The 25,876-nt window shown below is 45.5% G+C and overlaps 1 protein-coding gene across 4 annotated transcripts in view; it reads left to right on the forward strand.

Annotated features, from left to right (window-relative positions):
• The window catches only part of MYO7A (myosin VIIA), a 101,826-nt gene that overhangs the window by 2,454 nt on the left and 73,496 nt on the right, over positions 1–25,876 (forward strand). For all 4 annotated transcript variants that reach the window (XM_032098966.1, XM_032098967.1, XM_032098968.1 and 1 more), the window contains exon 2: positions 16,174–16,231. In XM_032098966.1, coding sequence (XP_031954857.1) covers positions 16,214–16,231 — 18 coding nt within the window. In that variant the 5' untranslated portion in view covers positions 16,174–16,213. The remainder of the gene's footprint in view (positions 1–16,173; positions 16,232–25,876) is intronic.

The following is a 25,876-nucleotide window of genomic DNA, read 5'->3' on the forward strand; positions in this document are numbered from 1 at the left end:
TCCAAGGAGAACTGCTGTGGGATGAACTTACATGTTTGTGACTTTCTAGTCCCCCAGTCATGTGCTAGGTAGAGGCAGAAAGCTTATCAGGACAGCACTGCCCCAGTAGGGTCCATGTTTATGCTGTCTGTCCAACCCCAGTAGACCCTCCCAAACCCTGCTGTGCCTGGAGCTGTGCACGGAGCCCCTGCTCTGAACTGTAGAAACACAATGGTTGGAAAAGCCCTCTGAGGTCACCAAGTCCAACCCTCAGCTCAGCACTGCCAAGTCCACCACTAAACCGTGTACCCAAGTGCCACATTTACACATCCTTTAAATACCTCTAGGGATGATGACTCCACTACTTCCCTGGGCAGCCTGTTCCACTGCTTGACCACCCCGTCTGTAGAAGAAGTTGTCCTAGTATGCAATATACATCTCTCCTAGTCAGACACTAGTAGAGAACAGAGCGCAGTTGTGCCCAGCTGCACAAAGGGAGTGCAAAACACGACAATCCAATGAAAAACAGGCATTTTAAGTAGATTGAGTGCCAAATGAAAATAGAAAAGTTAGAAATCCATAGCCAGAAATCTCTGTGGACTCCTGCATTTCTTGGCAGTGTTGGATGAGTCCCCCCCAGACCTGCCCAGCCTGAGCAGCTAGGTAGCAGCTTCTACCTCAGCCCAGGTGGAATCTAAAAACTGAGAACTTAGTCCCACTGTCAACCTCAGAGTGGTCACAGAAAATCATTGACCTCTTCTTGGACTGCATTCCCAGCAAATGCCTTTCTCAGGATGTTGGTTCAGCTGCTGCCATCCCCTTTCCTGCATTTAACCTGGTGTAATGACACAGCATTTGCCCGAGGTGCAGATGACCTGAACACAGTTTCATGTGCATGAAAGGAGTTAAAACTTACACTGTAGGTTGACTGGCAGGTGCCTAGGGGGGAAGGTTTACACTGCTGCTGTTGCTGCACAACCAGCCTGGTCTCCACCTTTGTGGGTATGGAGGAAGGAAGGATATGCCTGATGTTATGTGGAGTGCTGGGAGAGTGGAGCCTCTGTGAATCCTGGCTTTGTCCTCTCTTCCCATCTGACACTGGCTTGTACAGTGGGAGCTGTGCTTGGAAGGGGCTTCACCCCATCAGACAAAGCCACTCTCTTCAGCTGTTCCTGACTTTGGAAATGGGAAGATAAATCTGGGATCATGGTAGCCGTCAATGTCTCCATGTAAATGTAAAGACTTTTAGGAATATTGTAGAATCATGGAATGGTTTGGGTTGGAAGGGACTTTAATGATTAACTCATTTCTACCCACCCTGCCGTGGGCAGGGATGACTTCTACTAGACCAGGTTGCTCAAAGTCCCATCTAACCTGGCACTGATCACAGATTTAGTCTTGTAAGGCTTGCAGGTTGCAGCTATGAAACACCTTTCACCTGAGCAGGACTCACCTGCCCAAAATGCCAGGGCACAGGGGAAAGGTGCTCTGGGCTGTGCTAGTTTGAGACCAGGACCCAAATATTGGGACCAAGCCCTTCTGTGTTCCTCCTCATATCTGCCATTGTCCAGAGAGCAAATTCCACTCCTCTGCTGATTTATCTCATTTCAAGTAATCTAAAACAAAAATGGTTCCACCACAGAGAATTCTGAGAAAGGAAAGATGGTCAGAGGTTTGAAACACCCTCCACAGGAGGAATGATTGTTTAGACAAAGGCTCCAAGCTGAGAAGAGATGGGAATAAGGTATGTTATAGGTCCTGAAAGATCATGTTTGCATGGGGAATGCAAAAGGAAGATTTTCCATAATTTTCCTTTGAAATACAAAAATTAGGGAGCATCAAATAAAGCTTATAGAGACCAGGCTCAAAGATAAAAAGAGTTTGCACAATCTGGCATCTGTGCTGCTCCTTATGGCAGAACCTCATGGATTCTCAAAGTATTGGGTTAAAAAAAAGCACTCAGACAAGTTTCATTTACAAAAAGCCTCTAAAAAACTATAAACATGTCTATTAAAAAAACCCTTACAATTTTTTGGCTCTAGAAGTTCTTGAGCTGCGAATTACTAGTTTCTGGGGGAATGTTGCAGGGTAATGCCACTACATCTGCTTTTATACTGCTCCTTAGGCATCCTCTGTCAGAGAACTATAGTAGATGGGGAGCCCATCTACTATGTATATATGTACTACTATACAGACTGGATCCAGTGCTATTTTATGTGGAGCTTACCTCACTAAAAAGTTGTTCATGCCCTGAGATCCTCCTTGAAACAATTCTTCTGAGATACTGGCCTTGCTGCACTTCTTAGTTGCCTTGGAGAAGATAAAGTGTCAGCTCATCGTTTTAGTACGAGTGCCATGTGTCATGCAGGTCGAGGGAAATACAACAAAACCTGTTCTCTTCTTTTTTCATTGAAAATATTTTTATTCCAGCAGATATAGAGAGGAGCTTAATGGGATTTCTTGCAGGTTCTGTATCAGCTTTCCTGAAAGCCATTAGGGAGTTGCCACAAAGATATTGATCAGCTAGATCTCTGCTAGAAAAGCTGGGGTTTGTGTGTGGATTCCTGTGATTTCCAGAGCTGACCCATGCTTTTATTGGGGTCAGGCTTGCTTTGTAAGTCAGTTTTCCATGTGCCTGGTGTGTGTTGGTGTACAGGAGTTTGAATTCATGCCAACAGGAGAGGCTGGGAGAAGAAAATGCTTTGCCTCTTGGTGGCATCGAGTTCCCAGCCCAGGCAAAGCTCCCACTGAGCTCAGTGGGCTCCAACAGCTTCACAGTAACAGTGGGGCTGGAAGGGAAGGGGGAGCACCCACAAACCACACCACCTCTCATCACCAGAGGTAGGGTCCCCTTCCCTGGCTGGGGCTTTTGGGGAGAGGCAGACCTCCTGCACTGGGACAGAGGAGTCTAGCACGTGTGTGCTGTGGTGAGGTGGAAGGAGCTCTGCAAGCCCAGCTGGAGTGCATCAAAGTGCTGCCTCCCACGTCTGAGCCTTTGGGTGTTTCCCAGCATCAGTGGAGGTTGCTGTTACGTTGTGATACCCCAGCTATTTCTGTCCTGCTTCCTCTCATCCCTCAGCTTTGCTGGATCAGTGCCACCAAGGCCAGCCGATTTACCCTAGGCTGAGATGAACTCCAGAAGCCTCACACACACACACGGTTTGTCTCTCCTACAGCCCACAGAAGGTTTTGGTCTGGAGAAATAAAGGAGTGGTCATTTCATCTGTAATTTCTGTGTAAGAGCCTTCCTCAAGCCAAGTCTACTGAAAGTCCCCGTGAGTTCTCCATGATGTTAGTGATACACCTCCCAAACACCCCAGGCCAGGCTGGTGGTGCTACTGCTGCATCCCTGATTCAAAAGAAAGTGACAAAACTCTCCACCAGTCCTTTAGGATTTCCTTTCATTTCTGCAGGATTTGAGAGCTACCAGCTCTCTCAGAGGACTTGGGGTGCCCAGACACAGTCTGCCCAGGGATCAAGATCCACAGCAGGAACTATTGGATCTTTTATGTAATTCCTTAAAGCAGTGCACAGAGACTTATAAACAATTAACGAGCAGCTCATCCCAATCTGCTGCCTTGCCAGGGAGGGCTCTCAGAGCAGGTATTCTTCAAGGACACCATCCCTCCCATGGAAGGTATTGCTCTTCTCCAGCACAAGACAGGGGAAGCTTTGCCTGCTGATGCCCCCAGTGCTTGTGGGTGATGGAGCAGGTCCTTATAGAGTCAGAGATTCATAGAATCATTAAGGCAGGAAAAAGTCCTCTAAGGTCTTGGACAAATGATGAAGTAAATCAGGGCTGCAGTTGATTCTGTTTAATTGTACCAATACGAGCTAGGGTGGTGGGTAACAGAGGGTGAAAGCTGTTAGGTCAGCCTTATTGGTCTTAGAAAAAACCCTCTGGATCTGCCCCAATGCCCTGTCTTATCTGTTTTTCTCTCAGGGCAGACTACTGTTTAGAGTAACAAACTAGGTCCTGTCCTCCCAGCCCCGAGCTGAGCAGGCAGGGAAGATATTAAGTAAAAAGGGCTGGAATGAAAGTCAAGCTTTTCAGGTGCAACTGTGATGTTGACATCAGCCGGGGAAATGAGACTTGTCTCCAGAAACTACTGATTTCTTAAGTGTAGCTGAGAGCAAATGACAAATATCAACAGCTGACCCCTTTCTTTGTGTGGGTGTCTCTACTGCAAAGAAAGGTAGGAACAGAGCAACTTGTTAATGCTGGAATAAATTAAGGACCTGATTAAAGCTGGCTTTCTTATCTAGGCTGATTTCCATAGGAAACAAGGCTTGTGTGGCCACTCTGCCTGTCCCTTTAGATGTGTCACCTAATCACAGTAGTTTGATGATCAAGTTCACTTCAAATTTGAGCTGTAACAAGGAAACAAAGTTCCTGGACACTTCCTGAAAAGACACAGGTGAGCATGGAAGAAATCTGCAGCATGATGCCAGCTCCTGTTGGACATCTCAGGTGGGGTGAGAAAGCTGTAATGGATACCCCACATGCAGGAAAGTCTTCTTAGGAGGGGCTATGCCCTACTGACCATCTAGAAATCTTATTATTTGGAATTTCGTCATTGTAAATGAGGCTTTTGTTAGCACTGCTCCTCACAGAGGAAGTTCTGTCTGTTTCTGGCTCTGCTGTTTACCAGGTGGGAACTTGTCATGGAGCAAAGCCACTTTACTTCCTGGACACTCCACTTCTTTTGTCCATCCAGGCTGTTTGAGGATGCAATGACTTTTACTTTATGCCTATGCAACCTAACATATAAAATCATAGAATGGTTTGGGTTGCAAGAGACCTTTTAGATTATCTCGTTCCAACCCACCTGCCATGGGGGCAGGACATGGACACCTGCCACTATACCAGGCTGTTCAAAGCCCCATCCAACCTGGCTTCCAGGGATGGTGCATCCACAGTTTCTCTGGGCAGCCTGTGATAGTGTCTCACTAACCTCACAGTAAAATGTTTCCTCCTAATGCCTAATCTGAATCTACCTTTTTATGTGCCCTTTAGTCTAACTCTGCTTTGAACTATACGAGTGACTTCAGCTCAGCCAGATGATGCCCTTTAGAGCACAGAGTATCCCATGCACCGAATAACATCCAGCGAGGAGAGCAGTAGATGGGCAGCAAACGGCCCCTGTGACTCAGAATCCCGAGCTGAAAAATTAATATAACTTTCTGCATGTGCAGCCAGTGAGTCAGGGAGTGTCTGTCCTCCTCTCATCAGGACTATTACAGGGCTGATGTCTCCCAGCACTGCCTGATACTGCCCTGAGGGGTGTGATGGTGATTGCACCAAAGGCACCCTGAAAGGGCAGAGCAGAGTCTCCACTTAATTTTACAGTCCCTGTTCAGGCAAAACAACCTCAAGAGTCAACAGGAGTCTCAGCAGATAAAACAGGGTTGGTATCTTATGATTTGAACCCACTTAATCCTAACAGCTCTTGCATTTGGAGGCTGACCCCAGCCTCTTGAAGGGCCACTCCGAATTTCTCCAGGACCATGGAAAAATAAGAGGATAGTGTTAGGGCAGGCAGAAGGAGGATTTCACAAAAAATCCCAGCAAAGGCGTTCCTGCTGAGACAAAAACCCTCACAGGATTACAACAGCTTGCAGAAGTCTTGCTCCAGCCAGCATTAGCAGCACCAAAAGGAGAGAGCCAAGGCCAGACCATTAGGGACTAACAAGAGAGAGGTGAGACAGCTGCTTATTAGGCCAATTTAAGGCTGGAGAAGAGCAGAGGAGGTGCCTTTATTAAAGACATTCTGATCTGGAGTCATAGGCACAGACTTGGGTGCCCTGGTTCTACTGCAGGACCTTGAGGAAAGTGACATCCTCCCTCGATGCCTCAGTTTCCCTCTGTGTGAAATGAGGATGGCATTAGCCCCTCCTCCATAAATAAGCTGGGATTCAAAAAGGAATAACACAGGATAATATCTCACTGGAGTTGTTGGTAAAACAGTGGCTGAAGTAAAGACTCCTTTAGTGCACACTTCTGTAGGAAAAAAAGCAGAAGTGGATTAGTAATTAATTTACTGAGCTGGGATTAGTTCAGATCTTACCTCTGCCATGTATTGTCTGGGTGGTGGAAGGTCATCTAGAGACTGCCGTAAAATGGAGCACCTCCCCTTAGATTTCTGGTTCCCAAACCTTTGCAACAGGCTCCCCAGATAAAGCTGTGGATGCCCTGCCCCTGTTGGATGGCTCCTTGAGCAACCTGGTCTAGTGGAAATGCTCCCTGCCCATAGCAGAGGGGTTGGAACAAGATAACTTTAAGGTCCCTCACAACCCAGATCTTTCTAGGATTCTGTGACCTTTACAGAGTTGTTCAGATAAGAGACAGAGTCTTTGTAAGTGCCTGAGCAATACAGCCAAAGGGTTACACCTGCATCTAAGCTAAGGGCTAGTGTCTGTGGTTCCACTGCAGGGCTGGCAGAGCCTGGGTGGCTCAGAAGGTTGTGGCCTCCTGAACTTGGCCCAAAACAGGATGTACCATGCATGAATCTCCTCCCAAATTCATGCATTCAGTGCATCAGGCTGAAGTCAACCACCTTGTCTGTGTGTATCCCTTGCTCTATAAATGACAGGGATTTACCTGCCCATGAAGGAGCAGGTCCATGGTGACCCCACTGGCACTTTCTGGTCTGCTCAGTCGAAGCTAGTTGGGGTTCTCTGAGCCATGGGTAGGCAGGTTCTGAGCTCTGGCCTTGGCACAGTGCTGTCCAGAGATCCCAATTTGCTCAGGACTAGCAAGCGGGCTTCCAGTACAGCCCAGCACTGTGGTACTCCGCGGAGGAGAATCTTGAGAGCATGTTCATGTCTCAAATCCCCCCTCAAATCCTCCCCTTTGTTTCAAACAAAGGCTTTGCTCCTAATTTGTTGTCATCTGCCAGGCCCTGTGTGTAGGGGCAAGACTTGGGAGTTCATCTGCAGGTAAAGAGGAGATGAAAACAGTTGCAAACACCATTCAGCCAACCTGCAAGTGCAGCATTTTCCCTAGATCAGCTCAGCCTGCTGCGTCTGGATTATGCTGAAATTACACCTGACCTCCTTGCAAAAGGATACTTTATTTGATTAATTATTGTGGCAGTTGAAAAATACTCAATCGCCGGTAGAGGTTGGTGCACAAAAGGAAATTGCCCTCCTCGGGAGGCTGTGCTGAGTGCTCTGCAGAGAGTCGGGATCGGATACTGCCGTGGTCCATTGTTCTGCTTGGGCTGTGTGAAAGCACAGTGAGGGAGAAAAGGTCAGGTCTTTTGTTCAGCTCCTCTACCTGCTGGACTTTTCGAGGAGATTGAATGCAGGGCAAATCTATTGAACTTCCTGCTGAAGGCTTAAAAAATTGATGCCTGTTTCCTGACCACTCTCAGATGAACAGAGGCTACTGCATATTGATTCTCTGACTTTCCAGAGGGGGGAGTTTTCTGTGATTTCTTGCTTTAATGTAACATTTTGGCTGGGACTCATTCTGCTGAGGTGTGTCTTTCCCTGGCACTGCTACCAAAACCCTCCAAACAGAGGTTTGGGGATCAAACCCCCGCTGTCAACTAAGTGCTCTTTTAACATATTTGCAGCTGCTCAGGGATGGGAGAAAGGAGGGGACATAGAAATGAAACCAGTCACCTCAGGCTTCTTCTGTAGCCTACGGAGATAAATAAGCCTGATAGATGGAATGAATTGGGCCTTGGAGGCACTAGTGTGTCCCCATAGTCATGGGGGTGATCTTAGAGAGTCATAGAATCCTTCAGGTTGGAAAAGACCTCTAAGATGGTCAGTTCCAACCATTAACCCAGCACTGCAACGTTCACCACTAAGCGATGACCCTAAGTGCCTCATCCACATGCCTTTTGAGCACTTCTAGGGATGGTAATTCCACCACTGCCCTGGGCAGCCTGTTCCAATGCTTGAAAACCCTTTCAATGAAAAAAATTTTGCTAATTTTCAATTGAAACCTCCCCTGGCACAACTTGAGGCCATTTCCTCTTGTCCTGTTGCTCGTCACTAGGAAGAAGAGACCAACCCCCCACCTGGCTACAACGTCCTTTCAGGGAGTTGTAGAGAGAGATAAGGTCGCTCCTTTTCTCCAGGCTAAACACGCACTGATCCCTTGGCTGCTCCTTGTCAGACTTGGGCTCCAGACCCTTCAGCCTTCCAATCTTTGTTGACTTGATTAAACCCAATGTCTGCAATATCAGCTCAATCCCGCCTTGGGTGTTAGATGGGACTTGGAACATGAAAAGAAAAGAATGAGAACCACAAAGACACCTAAATGACAGCACTGTCACGGGAGAGGAGACAATGGGTGCTGATTTGAGGCATAAAGCCACAACAGAGAGATACAGTAATGGACTCCCATTCTGGGGTTTGCATGCTTACTCCGTGGTCCCCAGGCTTGTGTGGATAAACACAGTGACAGGTGTTTGCTCCCAGCTCTCCTCTGATCTGTGGCACAGCCAGAAGGAGGCAAGGAAATGTTCAGGCATTGTTTTGCACCATCCCTAGGTAGTGAGTGCATCACAAAGCAGGCTCTTGCCTTTGTGGAAACTTTTGCTTCTGTCGTGAGTTCTACTTAAAATCACATCCTGATGTCTGCAGTGTTTTGGGGTTAGTTTTTGGGTTAGCTAGCTTATCACCTTTTGAGACATGGTGTCAACTCAGAGTGTTGCACTCTTGCACAGAATAACAGAATCAGTTAGGTTGGAAAAACCTCTGAGATCAAGTCCAACCTCTGACCAAACACCACCATGTCAATAGACCATGGCTAGTCTTTCCTTAAACATTTCCAGGAATGGTGACTCCACCACCTCCGTGGGTAGCTCTTTCCAAAATCTAATCACACTTTCAGTGAAGAAATTCTTCCTAATGTCCAAGCTAAACTTTCCCAGGAGCAGCCTAAGCCTATGTCCCCTTGTCCTGTCGCTGGTTGCCTGGGAGAAGAAACCAACGCCCACCTGGCTCCATCTCAGGTAGTTGTAGAGTATAGCTCAGAATGCACCCCCAACATAGCTAAACACACAGGGGGGTCAGCCTCTTTGGGGAACGGTCTTGTCCTCATCTGAAATATGCAAGAGTTTGGGTGACTCTGTTAGGAGATTGGTACTGACAAAGCAAAGGATCAAATGGACCGCAGATGTTCGTGAAGATGCTCAGAGGACCAGAGCACGTCTCCTATGAAGACAGGCTGAGAGGAGAGAGTTGGGTTTGTTCAGTCTGGGGAAGAGAAGGTTCTGGGAAGCATCCTTTCCAGTACCTAAAGGGGCTAAAAAAATTCTGGAGAGGGACTTTGGACAAGAGGATCTAGTAATAGGACAAGGGGAGGGGAGTTGATTTACACTAAGATATAAGAGAGAATTTCTTTGCAATGAGGATGATAAGGCACTGGCACAGGCTGCCCAGAGAAGTGATCAATGCCCCATTACTGGAAGTATTCAAGGTCAGGTTGGATGAGGCTTTCAGCAACCTGATCTAGTGGAAGAGGTCTCTGCCCATGGCAAGGGGTTTGGACCAGATGACATTTAAAAGGTCCCTTCCAATTCAAACTATTTTGTGATTCTCAAAAAGTTCTGAGCCCCTGCAGCTGGAGTTGAGTCTCCATAGTCCTTTCACTGGCCAGTGCAGTGCTTTGCAAAAGCAAACAGTGTGGCACAGCCTGAAGCTGTCATCACAGGCTCTGGTTAGTGCTGCAGCTCTTGGTGGAGGAAGGCACAGAGGATCACATTCCTTTCCCTTGCTGTCTTTTCAAGCCCTTCACAGTCTCAGGAGAGATCAGCACCTGAGCATTTCATGGCACCGCATTTCACAGCTTGTGAAAATCAGCACAGTTTCAACCAAAGTCATTTTATCTCAATCATCTGATACTGCTGGGGACATGGTCATTGAGATTTTTAGCTGGGTCAAAAGAAACAACACTGTTTGCATTTTTAGCTGATCTGTAGTCAGCCTGATTAATGAGGTGAGCTCAGCACATGGTTTATAAGTGCTCAGTTTTCTGGGAGAAGCCACATTTTTCCTATTGTTCATCTCTACCCAAGGTCTGTTGAAAATCACACCCTATTTTTGGGTACTGAAATCTTTGGCTGGAAATGCTATCTCCTGCACAGCCCCTGGCACTCGTCTGTCACTCATGTTGAGTAGATGACACCCTGTTTATTGGTGGTTTCAGTTACGAGCATCATTTCCCTGGGTTTCAGTTGCACTTGCAGAATGACAGACTGCAGTGTACTTTAGCACTGCACTTTCTTCCTGCAGCTACTTGCATGGAAAAGAAAAAGCCTGAATGTACGGAAGTGCAAAGTGTCTGTGTACGTAATGCAGCAAGGCTGCTCCTGTGCTGGGCTGTTTTACTACAGAAAGCCACCTTGGTACCTGTGGTCTTTTCATACTGTAGTTGTTTGGCTCATTGATTCCCTGGTTGTCCATGTTCTTTTGTGTAGGAAAGATGGTTTTTTACTCCAAGTAGCTGCAGTTTTATGGGTTTGGAGATTCCAGATCTGCGGGATAGCTGGAACATCCTTTTTGCTTTAAAAAAAAAAAAAAAGTGCCAAACAAAACCCCACCACAATAACGAACTATCAGGTCTTCCCTGCAAACAGTATCCGCCCACGAGAAGGAGAAGCCTGACGGGAGTACCCTCAAATCTAATTAGCACCTAATCCTGTGCCTTTCATCACTGTAAGGCTGAGTGTTGCAGGAATAGCTAGAGAAAAAGCTGCGCATCTCCTAAAAGAGCCCTTGCAGGCTGTTGTTTAGTTGCACCGTACTTACTGCACACCAAGGAGCCCTTCTGAGGATCCAGGGCTTCCTCATGGATCTTTACCCAGCCTGCTATCCGATACACCTTTACATGTCATCTTGCAGCTCCGCTTGAATTTGTCTTTTTCCCTCAGTTGTCTGGGAAGTTGGATCTGCAGCTGATAGGGAGGTAATTCTTTACACCAAAATACACCTCTTGTTCAAGCAGCTATTCGTCTCCTGAGACCAGCATTCACTGGAAATCTGGTAATCACTCAAGTTCTGTTCCAAAAGCTGTAGGAAAGGCTTTTCTTGACCTTCAGTGAATTTGGGTCAGAGCTTTTCCAGGAAAACAGGCTCTGTGCTGATCACAGTGCATGCTGAGCCTGCAGGCAGGCTGTGTCATGGATGCACCGCTCACATGAGCAGTGGTAATTCCAATGTTTTCTGCAGTTTATTGCCACTGTGACCTGCCTTGCTGAGGTGAGAGCTTCCTCACATTCCTCACGTCATTTGTCAGCCTGACCTCAAGCTGATCTGTCTGTGCGGAGGTGGCAATTAAGGCATAAATAAGGGAACTTTCTCAGCACGGTGGCAGGCAACATGTGGCCAGGTGGTGCTTGCGGTGTCCCCACATCCCCACCACGAGAGTCTTGTGCTGTTTGCTCACTTGCAGAAGCTCAGGGTGTGCTGTCCTGTGTGTAAAAAAACCAGTAAATACTTGAGGTGAATTCCTGTTGCTATTTATTGCACTCTGGGCAATACCATTGCTTTTCATGAGAATACATCTTTTCTCCACGTTAAAGGAGATAACGGGTAACAAAACCAGAAGGCTGGATTTTACTTTTCTGGTGGAGTTAGAAATGACCATTTCTTCTTGGAAGGCTGAAGATACATGTGCCATGGGAAGGGAAGGTGTAAGTGAATGGCCACTACCATGACACTTCAGTCCAAAGCTCAGATGGGAGAAATGGGGGAGATCATAGAGTCATGGAATGGGTTGGGTTGAAAAGGACCTTAAAGATCATCTAGTTTCAACCCTTTTGCCATGGGCAGGGATACCTTCCTCTAGACCAGGCAAAACCCTCCATGTGGGCCCATCTGTGTGGTCAGTTGTAGTTGGTAAGCTGTGACTGCCTCAGGTGAGAAGCCGAAGGCAAATACAGAAGATGAGAAGATATTTAAATAATTTTTAACACTAAGAATTGTTTGAGCTGGAGCTAATTACCTAGAGAAGTAGTGGGTTGTCTCTGTTGAGGGCTTGCTTGTATTGATCAAGCTAGTAGGGAAGATTGCTCTTAGTCAAGAAGAAGATGAATGGCTGCCATATTCAGACTGACATCTTCTGACCTGAAAGCCCTGGTTGCCATTCAGGGCTCTAGGAAAAGGGCAAAAATACAAACTGTCATAGCTTCCCAACCATACCAGCTTCCAGATGGACAAAGACTAGGAGGAGTGGTATGTAGGGACGCTGCCTTCTTCCTTTCTGCTCGCTGTCACCCACAGTCAGTGGTTAGAGATCCCAAAGACTGGCGGGGTTTGTCAGCTTAACCGCATTCAAGAGCCATTGTTTTCCTTCCTGATTGTAATCCTGGTTTTGGTAAGGACAAAGGTGCTTGCCTCTGAGGGTGTAGGTCTGACCTTTTTATTTGCCATTTCTCAGATGAGCAGTAAAATACACTGGAAAATCCTTAATCCTTCTCAGATCCCTTGCAGGAGGGCAGGAGGTGAAAGCAGTTGTGTGCAGAGAGCACTGATGTTAAATCTCTTTGCTCAACTAAGGTGACAGACACATGTTTCTGCCAGTCAAGTGAAGTGGATATAAGACAAATGAAATTCTGGTTTTTCACGCTATGAAGTGCACAGGGTGTTCTCCAAAAGACAGGCTCTATACCAAGATGGGTATAGACAGGTACAGGCATGGAATGTGAATGCACACACCCCATAAATTAATTATTCATTTTTTTCACTATATTTACATTCAGGAAAATCATGTAGGGCACAGAACTTCAGGAGAAAGGAATAGAGTGAAATACCTGAATTTCTTCTAACCAATGCTTAATAAGCATGTGTTCTGGAGGATTAGCACAGTGGAGTGATCCCCCAGGAAGTATGGCCAGTCATGTGGTTGGACTCTGGTCCTGAAGTACCAACAAGGAGCACAGAAATGGCAGTTAAAGAGATTAGAGTAGCAACCCCCTGCTTTGCAATTGCAGGATAATGGCTTCGTCCAGGTTCCTCAGACTTTCCCCCTCCAGAGTCTAACTCCATCAGGTTCCTTTTGTATTTAGGATCTCTTCAGAACCAGGAAAGCCATGCTGGAGATCACTGTGGTGCAGACCTCATACTGAAACACTCCTTGGTTTCTGTTGACCACAGCTTGCAAGCAAGTGGCATGTTCTGTGTGACACATCATTCTGCATCCAGAAGTAGTTTAAAGCCCCTTCAGCCTCACCCCACTGCCTCCCTCAGACACTCAGTTCAGATGATGTTCAACCAATGATGGCCACAAAGCTGAAAAATTAACCCAAATTACAAAAAATACACTTTCCAGAGGGTTGTTTCTGTGCCCTTATGTATGAGTGACTTGGAAGAGGTGCTGGGTATGTTTTGTTTAGCCCACCTCATTTCCCAGACCATCTGTAGAGCTTCTCACAGGAGTGGGATTGAAGTGCCCTACACTCACCTGCCAGCAAGGGTCAGAGGGTCCAGGTGGCTGTTTTGTTCCACCAGGGCCCCCATGAATTAATAGGCAGCTGATCTCTTTGGTGCTCAGACAAGCCCAATCCTTACTGATCCTTGTGGGAAGAACAGGCAGGGGAGTCTGCTGCTTCCCCTGCCCTTCCCTTTTGGGGTGTTCACTGCCGAGCAAGCTGTGGGGAAAGCTGGCTCTCAGTTGTGTACAAGCTCCCTTGCAAAGACATCATGAAGGGACTGACAATGTGCTGAACAAGAGTAAGCCTGGTGGCATGGGCTGAGACTAGACCTGCAGAAAATAAAAATAACAATAACCCACAAAAGAGTCTGGCCACCGAAGTCCTGTTTAAAACCAGAGTGGATTTGGTATGTGAATACTCTTCCAAACATGGCACAAGACCTATTCAGCATCACCACAGGCCAGGCTAAGCAGGTTGCCCACATACCAGGTAGTCTTAGTGCTGGGAACCAGGATAACCATGGAAAAGTGCTTTGCTTCAGCAGCAGCAGGACAAAAGCTGAAGGAGCAGTTCTGAGATCTGAACTTTTGGCTTTAGCCCAGCCTGTGGGAACAGATGTCCCATGCATGGTTTTTGCAATGTGGACACCCAATGGGGCCAGCACACCTAGTTCACTTGGCTAATTAGCATAAAATTTATGCCTGGAATACTTAGGAGCTCCCTTGTTGGGCAAGATCTCTGTTTTTCAGAGAAGAAAAGGGAGGAAAGGAACTACTAGATGACTTGGTCATAGCAGATGTCCTTCAGCCAAGGAACTCCAAATGCTATCCAACTACCCACCCCAGCATCCAACACTGACCCTCATATCATCGTGTTCAGACCTCTGAAGAACCTCCCCCAGAGCCTACTCTGAGCCAGGCCAAGATTTCACTGACTATTCCCAGTGGAGTAAACTCTTCAACATCCCTAGGCAGTCTGCTTCAGGGCTTTCTACTTGGCAGGGTTAGAAAGTTATTTTCAACCCATGTGAATTAAAGAGAAGAGTAATAATTTAGTGTGCTACAGAGAAGGTTCAATCTTAGAATTAGGAAAAGTGCCTCATAGCCTTTCAGTTATTAAAGTGTGCATGTGATTTTCCACCACTCATCTTCCTTCTAGGAAAAGCAAAATTAATTCATTAAATATGGCCTGTGGCCAGAGTTTGTCTAGTATTTCCTAGTGAACAGTGATGCCCTGGCTGTTCTTAGGACACCAGTTCCTTTCCCAGGCAATGCAGATGGTTTGTGGATCATGTAGATGGCTTTAACAGATGGATGTTTTCATTAAGGTGGTTGAAGGCACTTGGATGGCAAATGCCTACAAATTTCAGTGGGGTAGTTATCTCCATCAAATATGTGGTCTGTGAAAATGTAGAGGCGGTGCAGGCAGCTGGTGAGGAAAAAGGGAATAACTGGAAATTCTGTTGAGCCATTACAGTCTCTGCAGGAGCTAATAGAGATAAATCCTGCCTTTCTAGCTAGGATGGGAACATCTGTGTTTCCCGCTACACCTGAGAGGCTGCAGAAAATTCAGCCAGCAGGATCAGCACCAAAGGCCAAGTCCCTACCTGTCTGAATGGGATGCAAGCAGTTGCTGCTGGTGGGGAAATCACTTTCCTTGCCATGAGGAAAGTGTGTAGGGACATGCTTTACTCATGGCAAATGGGACACTATTGTAACTTTTTTTTTTTGCAAGACTGAGTCTGCCTCTTTGGGACATCCGACCTGGACACAATTGTGGGGAGGGTGGAAAGACTTCTCCCTCCCATCCCCCCAAGAAATGTTTGGTTTTAGTGGGGGAAGCATAAAAATGAAAGTCATGGCTAAAACTTGAAACAAAATATTTAGGTTTTTATGATGAGTCCAGATTACTTTGCAACTGTGAATGACAATGTCTTGTGTCCTGCAAGATTATCCTTCATCAGCCTTCACATGTCTAGTGTCCTGTGGGAATTGTGTCTCTGAGAACTAGTGCCTTTTTCCCTGCTTTTTAAGGCATGAGTATTTTTACTATGCTGGAAAACATTCCACACCATAAATACAACAATTATTGATTTTCATGTAGCAAGGATGACTGAGAGATTAAAAGCTGCAGAAATTCAATTCTTTGAAAGCATTTTTCAGTCATACAAACCCAACACATTTAATTTTGGGAGCTGTGAAATGGCACCAGAGCAGCAAGCACAAACTCAGGAGCAGCGTGAGACTTTCCCATGTAAATCCCACAAAGATACAATTTGCACTACAGCTGGAGCAGAGAGAGGAAATACTCCATCCAGTTCAGGTCTCAGTTCGAGGCTCTGCTGGGGGACTTGATATTTTCTTTCCTCTCTTGAAAGCAGTTTGGATAGAAAGATGAAAAGCCAGCCAGCCTTGTGGTGTGCTGAGGACAGTACTCCCTGTCTCCATGTGCTTTAGTTCATACCACGGGATCCAAAGACACATGTAATAAATCAGTATCAGTGTGTTTGCTGGGTTAATCCTTGAATAACTTTCTAGGACTCAGTTTACAAAATATTACTTGCATAAGCAACCTCCAGTCCCAGTCTCATTCACCTCTGTGCCAGCATTAATCTGGATGTATTTAGAGGATTGTCTCTCACTGTCTGGAATTAATATTACGAAAGCATTGGGAGTTTCAGTGCTACTAGCCCTCTTCCACACCTAGGGCTGTGGAAACGCTGTAGGGGTTGGGACAGTCCCCGAGCTGGGTCTCTTGAGTCTGGAGGAGAGTCATTTATTGCTGACTTCTTTTGATTTAGGTCCATTCCTGGTGATTGCTGATGTGTTTATACAGGAACCATGGTCATTCTACGACAGGTAAGTGAATCATTCCTGTCTTCAGCTTCTCTAGTTTTACTCCATCACCACAGGCACTAATAAAAAAAATTTTTTGGAGGGGATGGGTCAAGTCAGGTTATTTTTGTCTTATCTTATTTCCCTAAAAGGACTGTTACAAGATGCAGAGATACTCATTAGCCTTAATCCTTGATTGGCTTAGAGGAAATCATTGCTCTGTGTGTGTAGTTCAGATTAACCTCACACAATGTTCCACTTCTATTTTCTCATCTGGGATGGCCCAAAAGCTGCACGTGAGTCCTGGACATGCAGAAGAATAAAACAACTTACTGCCTGACTTAAAATAGGATCTGGTCAAAAATTGATTTTCAATTTCCAGGAACAGTTCTGCTTTGGTTGTGTAAAAATTGAGTCTTTTTGCACATTCAAAAGAAATCGAGGGGTGGAGCACCTCTGATGTGGAGACAGTCTGAGATAGTTGGGATTGAGAAGAAGAAGGGGAAGAGAAGGCTCCAGGGGGGCCTTGTGTCACCTTGCATTACTAAACGGGGCTTGTAAAAAAGGAGAGCAACTTTTACATTGGCAGGCAGTGATGGGACTGGGGAAGTGCTTTTAAACTAACAGAGGACTAGATTAGATCAGATATTAGGAAGAAATTCTTTCCTGGAGAGGCACTGGAACAGGTTGCCCAGAGAAGCTGCCCCATCCCTGGAAGTGCTCAAAGGAAGGTTGGAATGGGCTTTGAGTGATCTGGTCTAATGGAAGGTGATCCTGCTCATGGCAGGGGGTTTGGAACGAGATGATACTTTAAGTCTCTTCCAACCCAAACCATTCTATGATTCTATGAATTGAAAAATTAATTGTGTAGCAGGTCTCATGTAGATTCTGCAATAATTTAGGGCTTCAGATTGTAGTGTTTTCCCTTCGTCTAGGCATAACATGTCTCACTCTCAGCTTCTTATTGCCGTGTCTCACCTGGGGAGGACTGACAGTCCCACCACGTGTCCTGGGTTGGGGCTGCTGATTGAGACTCAAGTGTATTTGTCAATACAGTCGAGCATTGATGCAATGGAGCAAATCTACCCAACAATTTTGATTTAATTCTGTGTCTTGCTTGGTAAGCCTGCTTTTGTCCAGCAGAAAGCACTGGACCTTTGAAGGAACTCCCATAGTTTCAGTTTATAGCAGTGACACAAAGAGCTGAGGATAGCTTTGAGTGGAAGGAATGCCAGAGATCTTATGGAGCAACTGAAATGCTTTTTATAGTGTTTCCCCAACCTGCCAGAACCTGAGCCCAACAAAAACCGGCTGCACTTCAGTAGGGGTGTGAAGAAGTTCAGTCCTCCTTCCAAAGGCTCCAAGGCGTTGGCCCCATGCACAAACTGCCTGATGCAGTTTGCAATGACAAGGAAAATGGGTGTGGAAATAAACATGAATTGGGTTAAAAGGTCAGAATAGCAGTTGAGAAATACCCTGTAACAACTCTGTCTAGGATGATATCGCTCTGGGCTGCCTGTCATGTCTCTCTCTGGGAGGTACCCCTATGTGGTTCAGCTACTGGTTCATACTCTTCTGTACCGGTCTGAATTCACACTTTGCAGAGCCTTAATCAAATTGAGCACCTTCCTCGTTATCTAAAAACAAAGTGTTCCGTCTAGGCAAGGCTGCAGCGTGCTTCTGAATAATTCTGGGCACTCTCCCTGTGGGTTCAGATGCCAAGCAGTGGCTAGCAGGTATCAGGGAAATAGGTTTGTGTTGAATTTGTTGCTTACTGCAGATATCTCTGCAGCATGGAAAAGGTGAGCAATGACCTCTCTGTGATGAAGTCAGGTTACCGAGTTGTTAGCAGGTACAGGCCCTTTCTCAAGTCACTTCATACCACTTTGTCCCATCTGAAGGTCCTTTCTGAGTCACATAGGAAACACTTTGCTCTCTGTCACCCAAAAGACTGCTGTTTATGTGATGCTTAATTGCAAACAGCAGCAATATTCATATTTTGCGTCCTTCAGTTTTGCTGTAAGATTTTGGAAATACATCTGTGATGTTCATGACCTGTATTACTTTACAAGGAGCTTTCTCTCTGTCTTTTTCGTGCTCGTTCTTGAATGTGCACAACATGCTTACAGTCCTGCCATCCTACAGCTTTTTCAAACAAAACCCCAAATCATCACCTGGGATAGATGAGCACAGAGTTTTGGGCCCTTATGGCTTGGTTTCCCTGTCCTTACCCAGCTGTAAATCCAGGAATTCTGAAGATGAGCCTGTGACATTGCTTCCCTTCCATTTTCCCATCAAAACAATTCCTACCAGGATCTCCCTTAGGGAGGGAGAACTGAGCACCGAGGGCAGTGCACAGCTCCAGCGAGGAGGAGAAAGCACACAGAGCTTTCTGCCTGCCCTGTGCCTTCCGCCCAGTAATCCAAAAGAAAAGCCAATATTGTTCCCCAGCAGGGGCCTGCAGGGAGCCAAACTTATCAGCTTTAGTCACTAGCAAATTACTAGTGGCAAGTCCATTTCCATGCACAAAGAAAAGGAAGATGGAAAAGGAGGGCTTCCTGAATTCCTGCCCTGGCAGCCTGACAAGTTGGTTTGGCTCCACAGCACAGCAGCAGCTCGTTCATGCATGTTCTGTCTGCTACGTAAAGCAGAGACATTTTTGGAGCTGGAGTGGCGACAGGGAGGGTGTGGTGGTCCTGCCCACAGCTGACCACACAGCCTGGCCAGGAAGAGGGCTTTCCTGGTGGCAAATGGCAACAGACTGCTGCTTGCTGCATGGCTCTTTTTGCCAGATCTGTCTTCTCACTCTTGTGGGCAAGCCCTCAATTAACCCAGTCTTAAATCCAAGGTGCTGCAAATTTGCTGTTGCTGGGCCAGCGCAACAGAAATCACACCCACTTATCTGCTGGGAAATAAAACGTGCTGGAAAATTAAAGTCTTTCGTGGAAGACTGAGTTCAGCATCAGGAGTTGGACTGGATGATCCTTATGCATCCCTTCCAACCCAGGACATTCTATGATCCTGCAAATCTCATCCATTAAGCTGGACTTTTCAGATTATTGTATCTGTGTTACTGTGGTCGCCTGACCACGTCCAGACCACATGAGAAGCATCACTGCTATTGTAGGTTTTCCCCATTCTTAGTGTCCCCCTAACCTGCTCCTGCAGTTACGGGGAGAAAAGTGGAACTAAGAGTTAAAAGAAACAGTGGAACCCTAATCCAAGCAGATAAAGGAAACCAAAGTTCAGCCAGACATTAAGGTCTTGAGGGATCAAGGACAGTGGATGCTTCACACTATAGAGCTCTTTTTAGTTCAATAGCAAAACAAGGAAGTTGTTCTAACTATTTTGAAACTTTGCAGTTCAAAAGTCAGAGACTTCAGCTCTGCTCTCCTGGCTTGTCAGAGCTGCTGGGGAGGCGACTTTTGGGGGCAATGCCAAAATCTCGCCGTTTCCTTGCCACTCTCCACTCTGCAGTTCCTGTGACATCTTTGGCATTTCTTTGAATGTAAAGTCCCCAGTACAGCTTCAGTTTTAAACCCCACAGGGCCAACATGAACAGGACAGTCCTTGATATCTTCATGTCTCTGTTTTCTGAGGATATTTGTTGCTTCCTGCTCTTGTGCTAGGAATGGCCTTTAGATAAAACTGTCCTTTCTCCTTCTTGCCATTTCTCAGTGTTTGTATGCAGAGTTATAGTTTTCCATTGCACCCTTGGAGCTGACCAAAATCCTACAAAACCCTTTTTACCCCCCTCATGTTAAACAAGCTCTGCAGTCCTCTTGTGATGGCGGCAGCCCTTTCTTCACTACTCCAGCTTAGCTTCTTCTTGTTAAGACCAGAATTGCACATTGCAATGCAGGTGGAGGGGATTTGTGCAGTGTGTAAATGAGCAGAAATAGATTTTGTGACTGCCAGTGTTTACAGAGTCTCAGTTTAATGCTCCAGGAGATGTTTCCGCATGCTGGGAGTAAGAATAGCAGAGACCAGGTTTTGAAACCTTTCAGTTCATTCACAGACATCACCCCCTTGGGCTGTGTGAGCACTGGCTTTACCTGGAGCTGAGATACACAGTTTTGAGCACACACTCAGCTTTGCCAAGTGATTCATTGTGCAATATGTTTTGCTAGCAAGGAGGAAGGGGCGGGGGAGAAAAACAACGTTGTTGTAGGTCTTCTTGGTGCTCATCTGTAGTCGTGTTATTATAAAAAGCAAAGTGTAACTCTGCTGTTTGGATTCTCTTTCTCATAAACACTGAATAATTTAAGTCTTCTCCCATTTATGCCTTGTATCTGTCTGATCTATGAGTCTGAGGCTTCCCTGGATAGCTGTAATGCAGCAGTGAAAAGTCCAGCACAAGCCAACCAAAGGGCACATTTGCATATAGATTGAAACATGAATCGTTGGGAGCCATTCATTAGTTGCAGTACTCAAGACATTTGGCATTTTAACAGCTCTTTGCATCAAATCCTTTCCATCACGTTTATGGGGCAATTAAAGTGCTGGGGTTGTTGTGTGCAGAAAATGAGGCTGCAGGCTAGGGAGATGCTCTTGCACTGCTATGGCTGTGGAATATAAATTGTGTGATGTCAAATAAAGGCAAAGCAAACAGTCTCAGCCCTGGTGTGGAGATACCCTCTTAGAGAGCCTGTCTGAAATCCACTCATTCCTGCTTCTTGATACCTCAGACAAACCCCCAGCATCCGTTTTCCCTGAAGTGCATGCACTGAAACCTTCATCTATTTGAATTCAAGACAGAGAAGGCTTGGAGTGAGAGTTGTTGTATGTGGGACTGAGTTTAGTATTGCTTTTTTAAAAGGCAGTAGCAAAATACTCAGCTAATAGGACATTCATTTGAGGGTATAGGAAATTTCAAAGGACTCAATAACAAATTTTACCTTGACTTCCTATTGGGGCCACATGTTTCCCCAGGAGAGCTCTTGCAGAGCAGCTCATATATCATCTTGTCTTGCTTGATGGTAACTTCTCCATGATTGTCAGAGCCTTTAAAGATGCATTTAACTTGCTGAGACCTGTCATCTGGAGCAAAAAGAGAGGGATTCAGCTCCTCAAACTGTCTCTTTCTCTTAAACCCTCCAACTCATCATAGCCTCAAGTTGTGCCAGGGGAGTTGCGATTGGATATTAGGAAAAAATTTCTTCACCAAAAGGATGATCAGTCATTGGAATAGGCTGCTTAGGGCAGTGGTGGAGTCATCATCCCTGGAGGTATTAAAAAGATGTGTAGATGTGGAACTTGGGGATGTGGCTTAGAGTGTTGGGTTAACAGTTGGAGTTGATGATCTTAAGGGTGCTTTCCAACCTAAATGATCATTCTATAATTCTATAACCTGACCCTGAAAATGTCTCACTGTATTTACATGCTTTCTGTAAAAAAAAAAAAAAAAATCTGTCATGAATCTTGAACCTCACCTGGCCACTCTGTCGCAGCTGGTGGAGTGGGGGTCTGCTGGCTCATCTATCAACCCTTTTTTCAGGAGCAAAGTTTGGGGAGGGAGATTAGAAATCCTTCATTGTCATCCACCCCACATCTTATCCTGTCACCAGGGATCACCACAAGGGTTGATTTCCCTTGGTCATCCAGCCATGGAGCCTCTGGTTACTGTTCTCAAAGGGAGGAAGCACTTTCATCCCAGCTGTGCAAACAAAAAAAAAGAGCTCAGGAGTTCCTGTCCCATCCTATCCCATCCCACCCTCCCCGTTCCATCCCATCCCCATGCCCTCATACCCACCTACCTCCATCTGTCCCAGATGTGTGAGACAGCTATTAGCTGGACCACCTTGTCCATAATTTTGCCAAAATCATATGATTCACATGTACTTCTAAAAATCTTTTACATAAGTTATGATTTGTTTTTTTCTGTTATTTTTACTCAGGTCAGTTCTCAGATGGTATATATAGGGGCTGACAACTGGAGGGATTTGAGTAAAAGGTAGACATTTAAGCCAACATGTCTGCTTTAAGGTTTGTGACGTGATATCCTCAGTAGAGTGTGGGACCATGCTTGCCATCTGCTCCTTGTACAAGTGGCTATGCAGCAGGCGGGTGTCTCTCCTTGTTTGAGGTGACCTTCCTCTTCATCAAATTCCTCTTGCAAGATTGGAAAACATTCAACAGCAAGGCATTAGAAAGAGAACACTCAACATTTCATGGATTTGGGGTTACAGATACTTCTGTGGAATGACTCTGATTTGAGTTTTATGGTATAAAATTCATTCCCTTTTCAAAGCACAGCATTTGCTAGCACAGAGTAGACTTGACAGCAATTTTCCTAAAGAAACCCACTTAGCTCTGGCTTTTGCGATCAGGTTCAAGAGACCGAGCACATCTCCTGGGGCCCAGGGCAAGAAAAGCAATAACAGACCTTTTCAAATAGCACAAATTGAAAAATGGCATTTCTTTCTCAGGCAGAAGTTGAGATGGGGGTATAGAGAATATCTGTCAAGATGTCATTTCCTGGTCAATAAGTAAAATAGTTCCATTGAAATGAAAAGCTGAATTTGGAGACAGAATTCCAGTAAGAACATCAAAATTATGCTCTCCATGTCAGTTTTCAGTGAAACTCAAGTGCTTTCACTAAAAGCTTTGTTTGTATGTTTTTCCTGTTGCATTACAGGTTTTGGCAAAATGGAAATCTCTAAGGAAAATTTATAGTGAGAATTTTTGAAGAGTAAATCTGTTTTGAGTTGGTTCATAAATGTAGCCAAAATTGTAGGATAATTTAGATGTTTCCTCGAATACACATAAAGAGACTTCTGAAAAATAATTCAAAATCTATTCAAGAACAAAGAAAATTCAATACTGGGAGTGAAATAACCTGAGATAGGCCAGTGAGCCAGCTGCCACTTTAGATACTTCTACTGGAGCTTTTGACAATGGGGAAATGAGATGAGTAAGTGTGGACTGGGAGTTGAGAATTTGTATTCTGATACCTTAGCATTTCCATTTTTCTGCTCCTGGGTAGATTTACAGATACTGCCCTAGTGGTCAGCAGTACTGGCCAGCTTGTGCAGAGGTTGTGCATCAGTGTTGCAATGTAAGGGAATTGCCTTTTCTCTTTGGCCACACCCACATGGATAAGTTTTACAAAAATGGGTGGTGGATCAGTCCTCTTCTCTGCTTTGCAAATCAGCCCTGTTTGGGAGGTGGCATTGGCAAAGGAAACCATCTGATTTTTGCAGTTTGATATCCCCTTAATTTTGGACCAGAAGAGTATTTTAAAGAAGTATCTCATCTTACCTGTCCTGCTTTGTGCTAGGCAACCTCATGGGCCACTGGAGAAAACAAGATGCTGCCTACCGTAGATGGTTGTTTGGTGTGCCTTAACCTTGCACACCCATTTGCATGCCCTGCCTGAGCTAATCCCACTTGCATCCTGAGAGTATTGCTCCCAACTCCTCTAGCAAGAAGCAGATGTCCTCCATCCTTTCCCCAGAGCCACTTTAGCAGAACCCAGGAGAAGAAGAGGTTGGCTTATCTTGTGTGCTGAAGAAAGAACCAAATGCTGCTTGGTTTTAAGATTAGGAAAAACACCTGTCTGGGACAGTGATTTGCCCGCCATGACTCAGAAGCTTTTTGGCAGCTTGTGCAAATGCAATGTGAGCAATTTATGTGCATCCCCTACCACCCAGCCAGGCGTTTTATTGCCAGCACCATTGCTGGCAAATGACTCTTAAGGTCACACACTGCATTTTCATGATCTACAAATCACTTTGTGAGGGCATTTTACTGCCCCTTTACCCCATAAAATTGCTAGATTCAGTGTGAGATGAACAGGCAGTCTTTCCAATTACATAGGTGCTGGAAATTAAACAACATTTGCATCCAGCAAAATGCAGTGGGGGCGTTAACTGTATTTCCATGATGATACTGTCGGCTAATTCCTTACAGAAACATAGGCTTAATTAATATACCTATATGATAATACTCTTGCAGCCTCAAAATTAAGGCTGTGTGGCAATTACTGAATTTTATACTGAAAATTATACTTTCTCAGAGCAAGTATAAAATTGATGAGTGTTATTCACATGAATTACTTTCCCTTCACATGATTTGGGTTTGCACATGAGTACCCATTTAGCTGCCAGTTTCTGAACAAGCTTTTATGCCATGCTAGGCTCCCTGAAAATGCCCCCAGCCAAACCAAAATTTTGGTTCCAGGAGTAACATTTAGCAAAACTTACTTGTAATGCAACCCTTCTCAAAATGGGTTTTGGAGGCCATATCCCCCTCGTGCAGCATATGGACTGTCCTTGTAATAAAATATCCATGAGAAATATAAGCAGTACGAAAACTACAGGAATTATTTGCTGTGCCCAAGTGCCAAGCTTATTTCTTTTATGGTTTCATTCTTCTAGCTACTAGAGTTCAAGATGTCCATATGAAAGTCTTATCCCACTGCCAATCTTACCAGCCACCATTCCTCAAAATTTTCACGTAAGAAATAGGTCCAACTTCCTTTTCCAAGCTGTGACTATTGCTTTGTTTGCAATGGCTGGGGTCTGTTTGGTGGGACTTGGATTTTGAAACAGTTTTTTGGGCTTGTGCATGTAAAAAAGGACTGATGTTCAGACTCCAGTTCATGGTCAGTTTCTGAAGGCCAGGTCTCTTCAGTGTGTGCCCAACAAGCTCTAACTCATTAGCTGTAAAGCTGTCCCAAGCTCACAGTTGGAAGGCATCCACAGTGCGCATCTGCGTGTGTCCTGATCCAACAAGTTGACTGTCTTGGCTGGGTCTGGTAACTGCAGGTGTGATTTGAACAGTGAAGGTTGTCCCAGTCTCTGTCATCTTGTGCCAGCCCACAAACTCCACTCCATCTCTGTTTGCAGCCTCTAGGATTTGTCTAGCTGAACTTGCCAACTGGTCCCTTCGGACCTTTGATAAACCAGGTTGTCCTCCGTGGTCCCTATGTTATTCCAGAGCCTTCTGGAATTTCATATACTTCATATTAGCTTCAAAGTTAAACGAAAACCCGTGGAGGAATCATCAGAAGCAAGTCTCCTGATGCATTTGGTAATTCCAGAGAATTACAGCAGATGGGGCTGGTATTGTGCTGTGCAGCTCTGCGGCTGGTCCACCTCCTCCCTTGGAGGGACCCACCATCAGCACTATGGGATGTTTTTCCAATACTGTAGGCAGGGGGATTGAAGAATCCAGGAAAGTGGTTGCAATTAGCAACCTTTTCTGAGTTTCCTTTTCAAGGTGATCTTGTATGGAGGCAACTCTGGAGTCTTCAAAACCACAAAGCAAGCAATGAAATCCAGATTATTTTTCTGGGTTTTGATAAGTACTTGTGGGATTCTTTTGTTTTCTATTTCATTCTGAAAAAACAACCATGTGCTTAATGTCCTCAAGAGTTTTTTCATAGTATCATAATATCATAGAATGGTTTGGCTTGGAAGGGACCCCAAAGACCATGTCATTACAATCCTCTGCAATGGACAGGGACACCTTCCACTAGATCAGGTTGCTCAAAGCCCCACCCAACCTGTCCTTGAGCACTTCTGGGTTTGGGACTGCCACACCTTCACTGGGCAACTTCTTCCAGTGCCTCACCACCCTCACTGTCAAGAATTTCTTCCTGATATCTAATCTAAACCTGCCCTCTGTCAGTTTGAAGCCATTTCCCTTTGTTCTATCCCTACATGC

The sequence above is a fragment of the Corvus moneduloides genome, chromosome 2 (assembly GCF_009650955.1).
Source record: "Corvus moneduloides isolate bCorMon1 chromosome 2, bCorMon1.pri, whole genome shotgun sequence".
Lineage (NCBI taxonomy): Eukaryota > Metazoa > Chordata > Aves > Passeriformes > Corvidae > Corvus > Corvus moneduloides.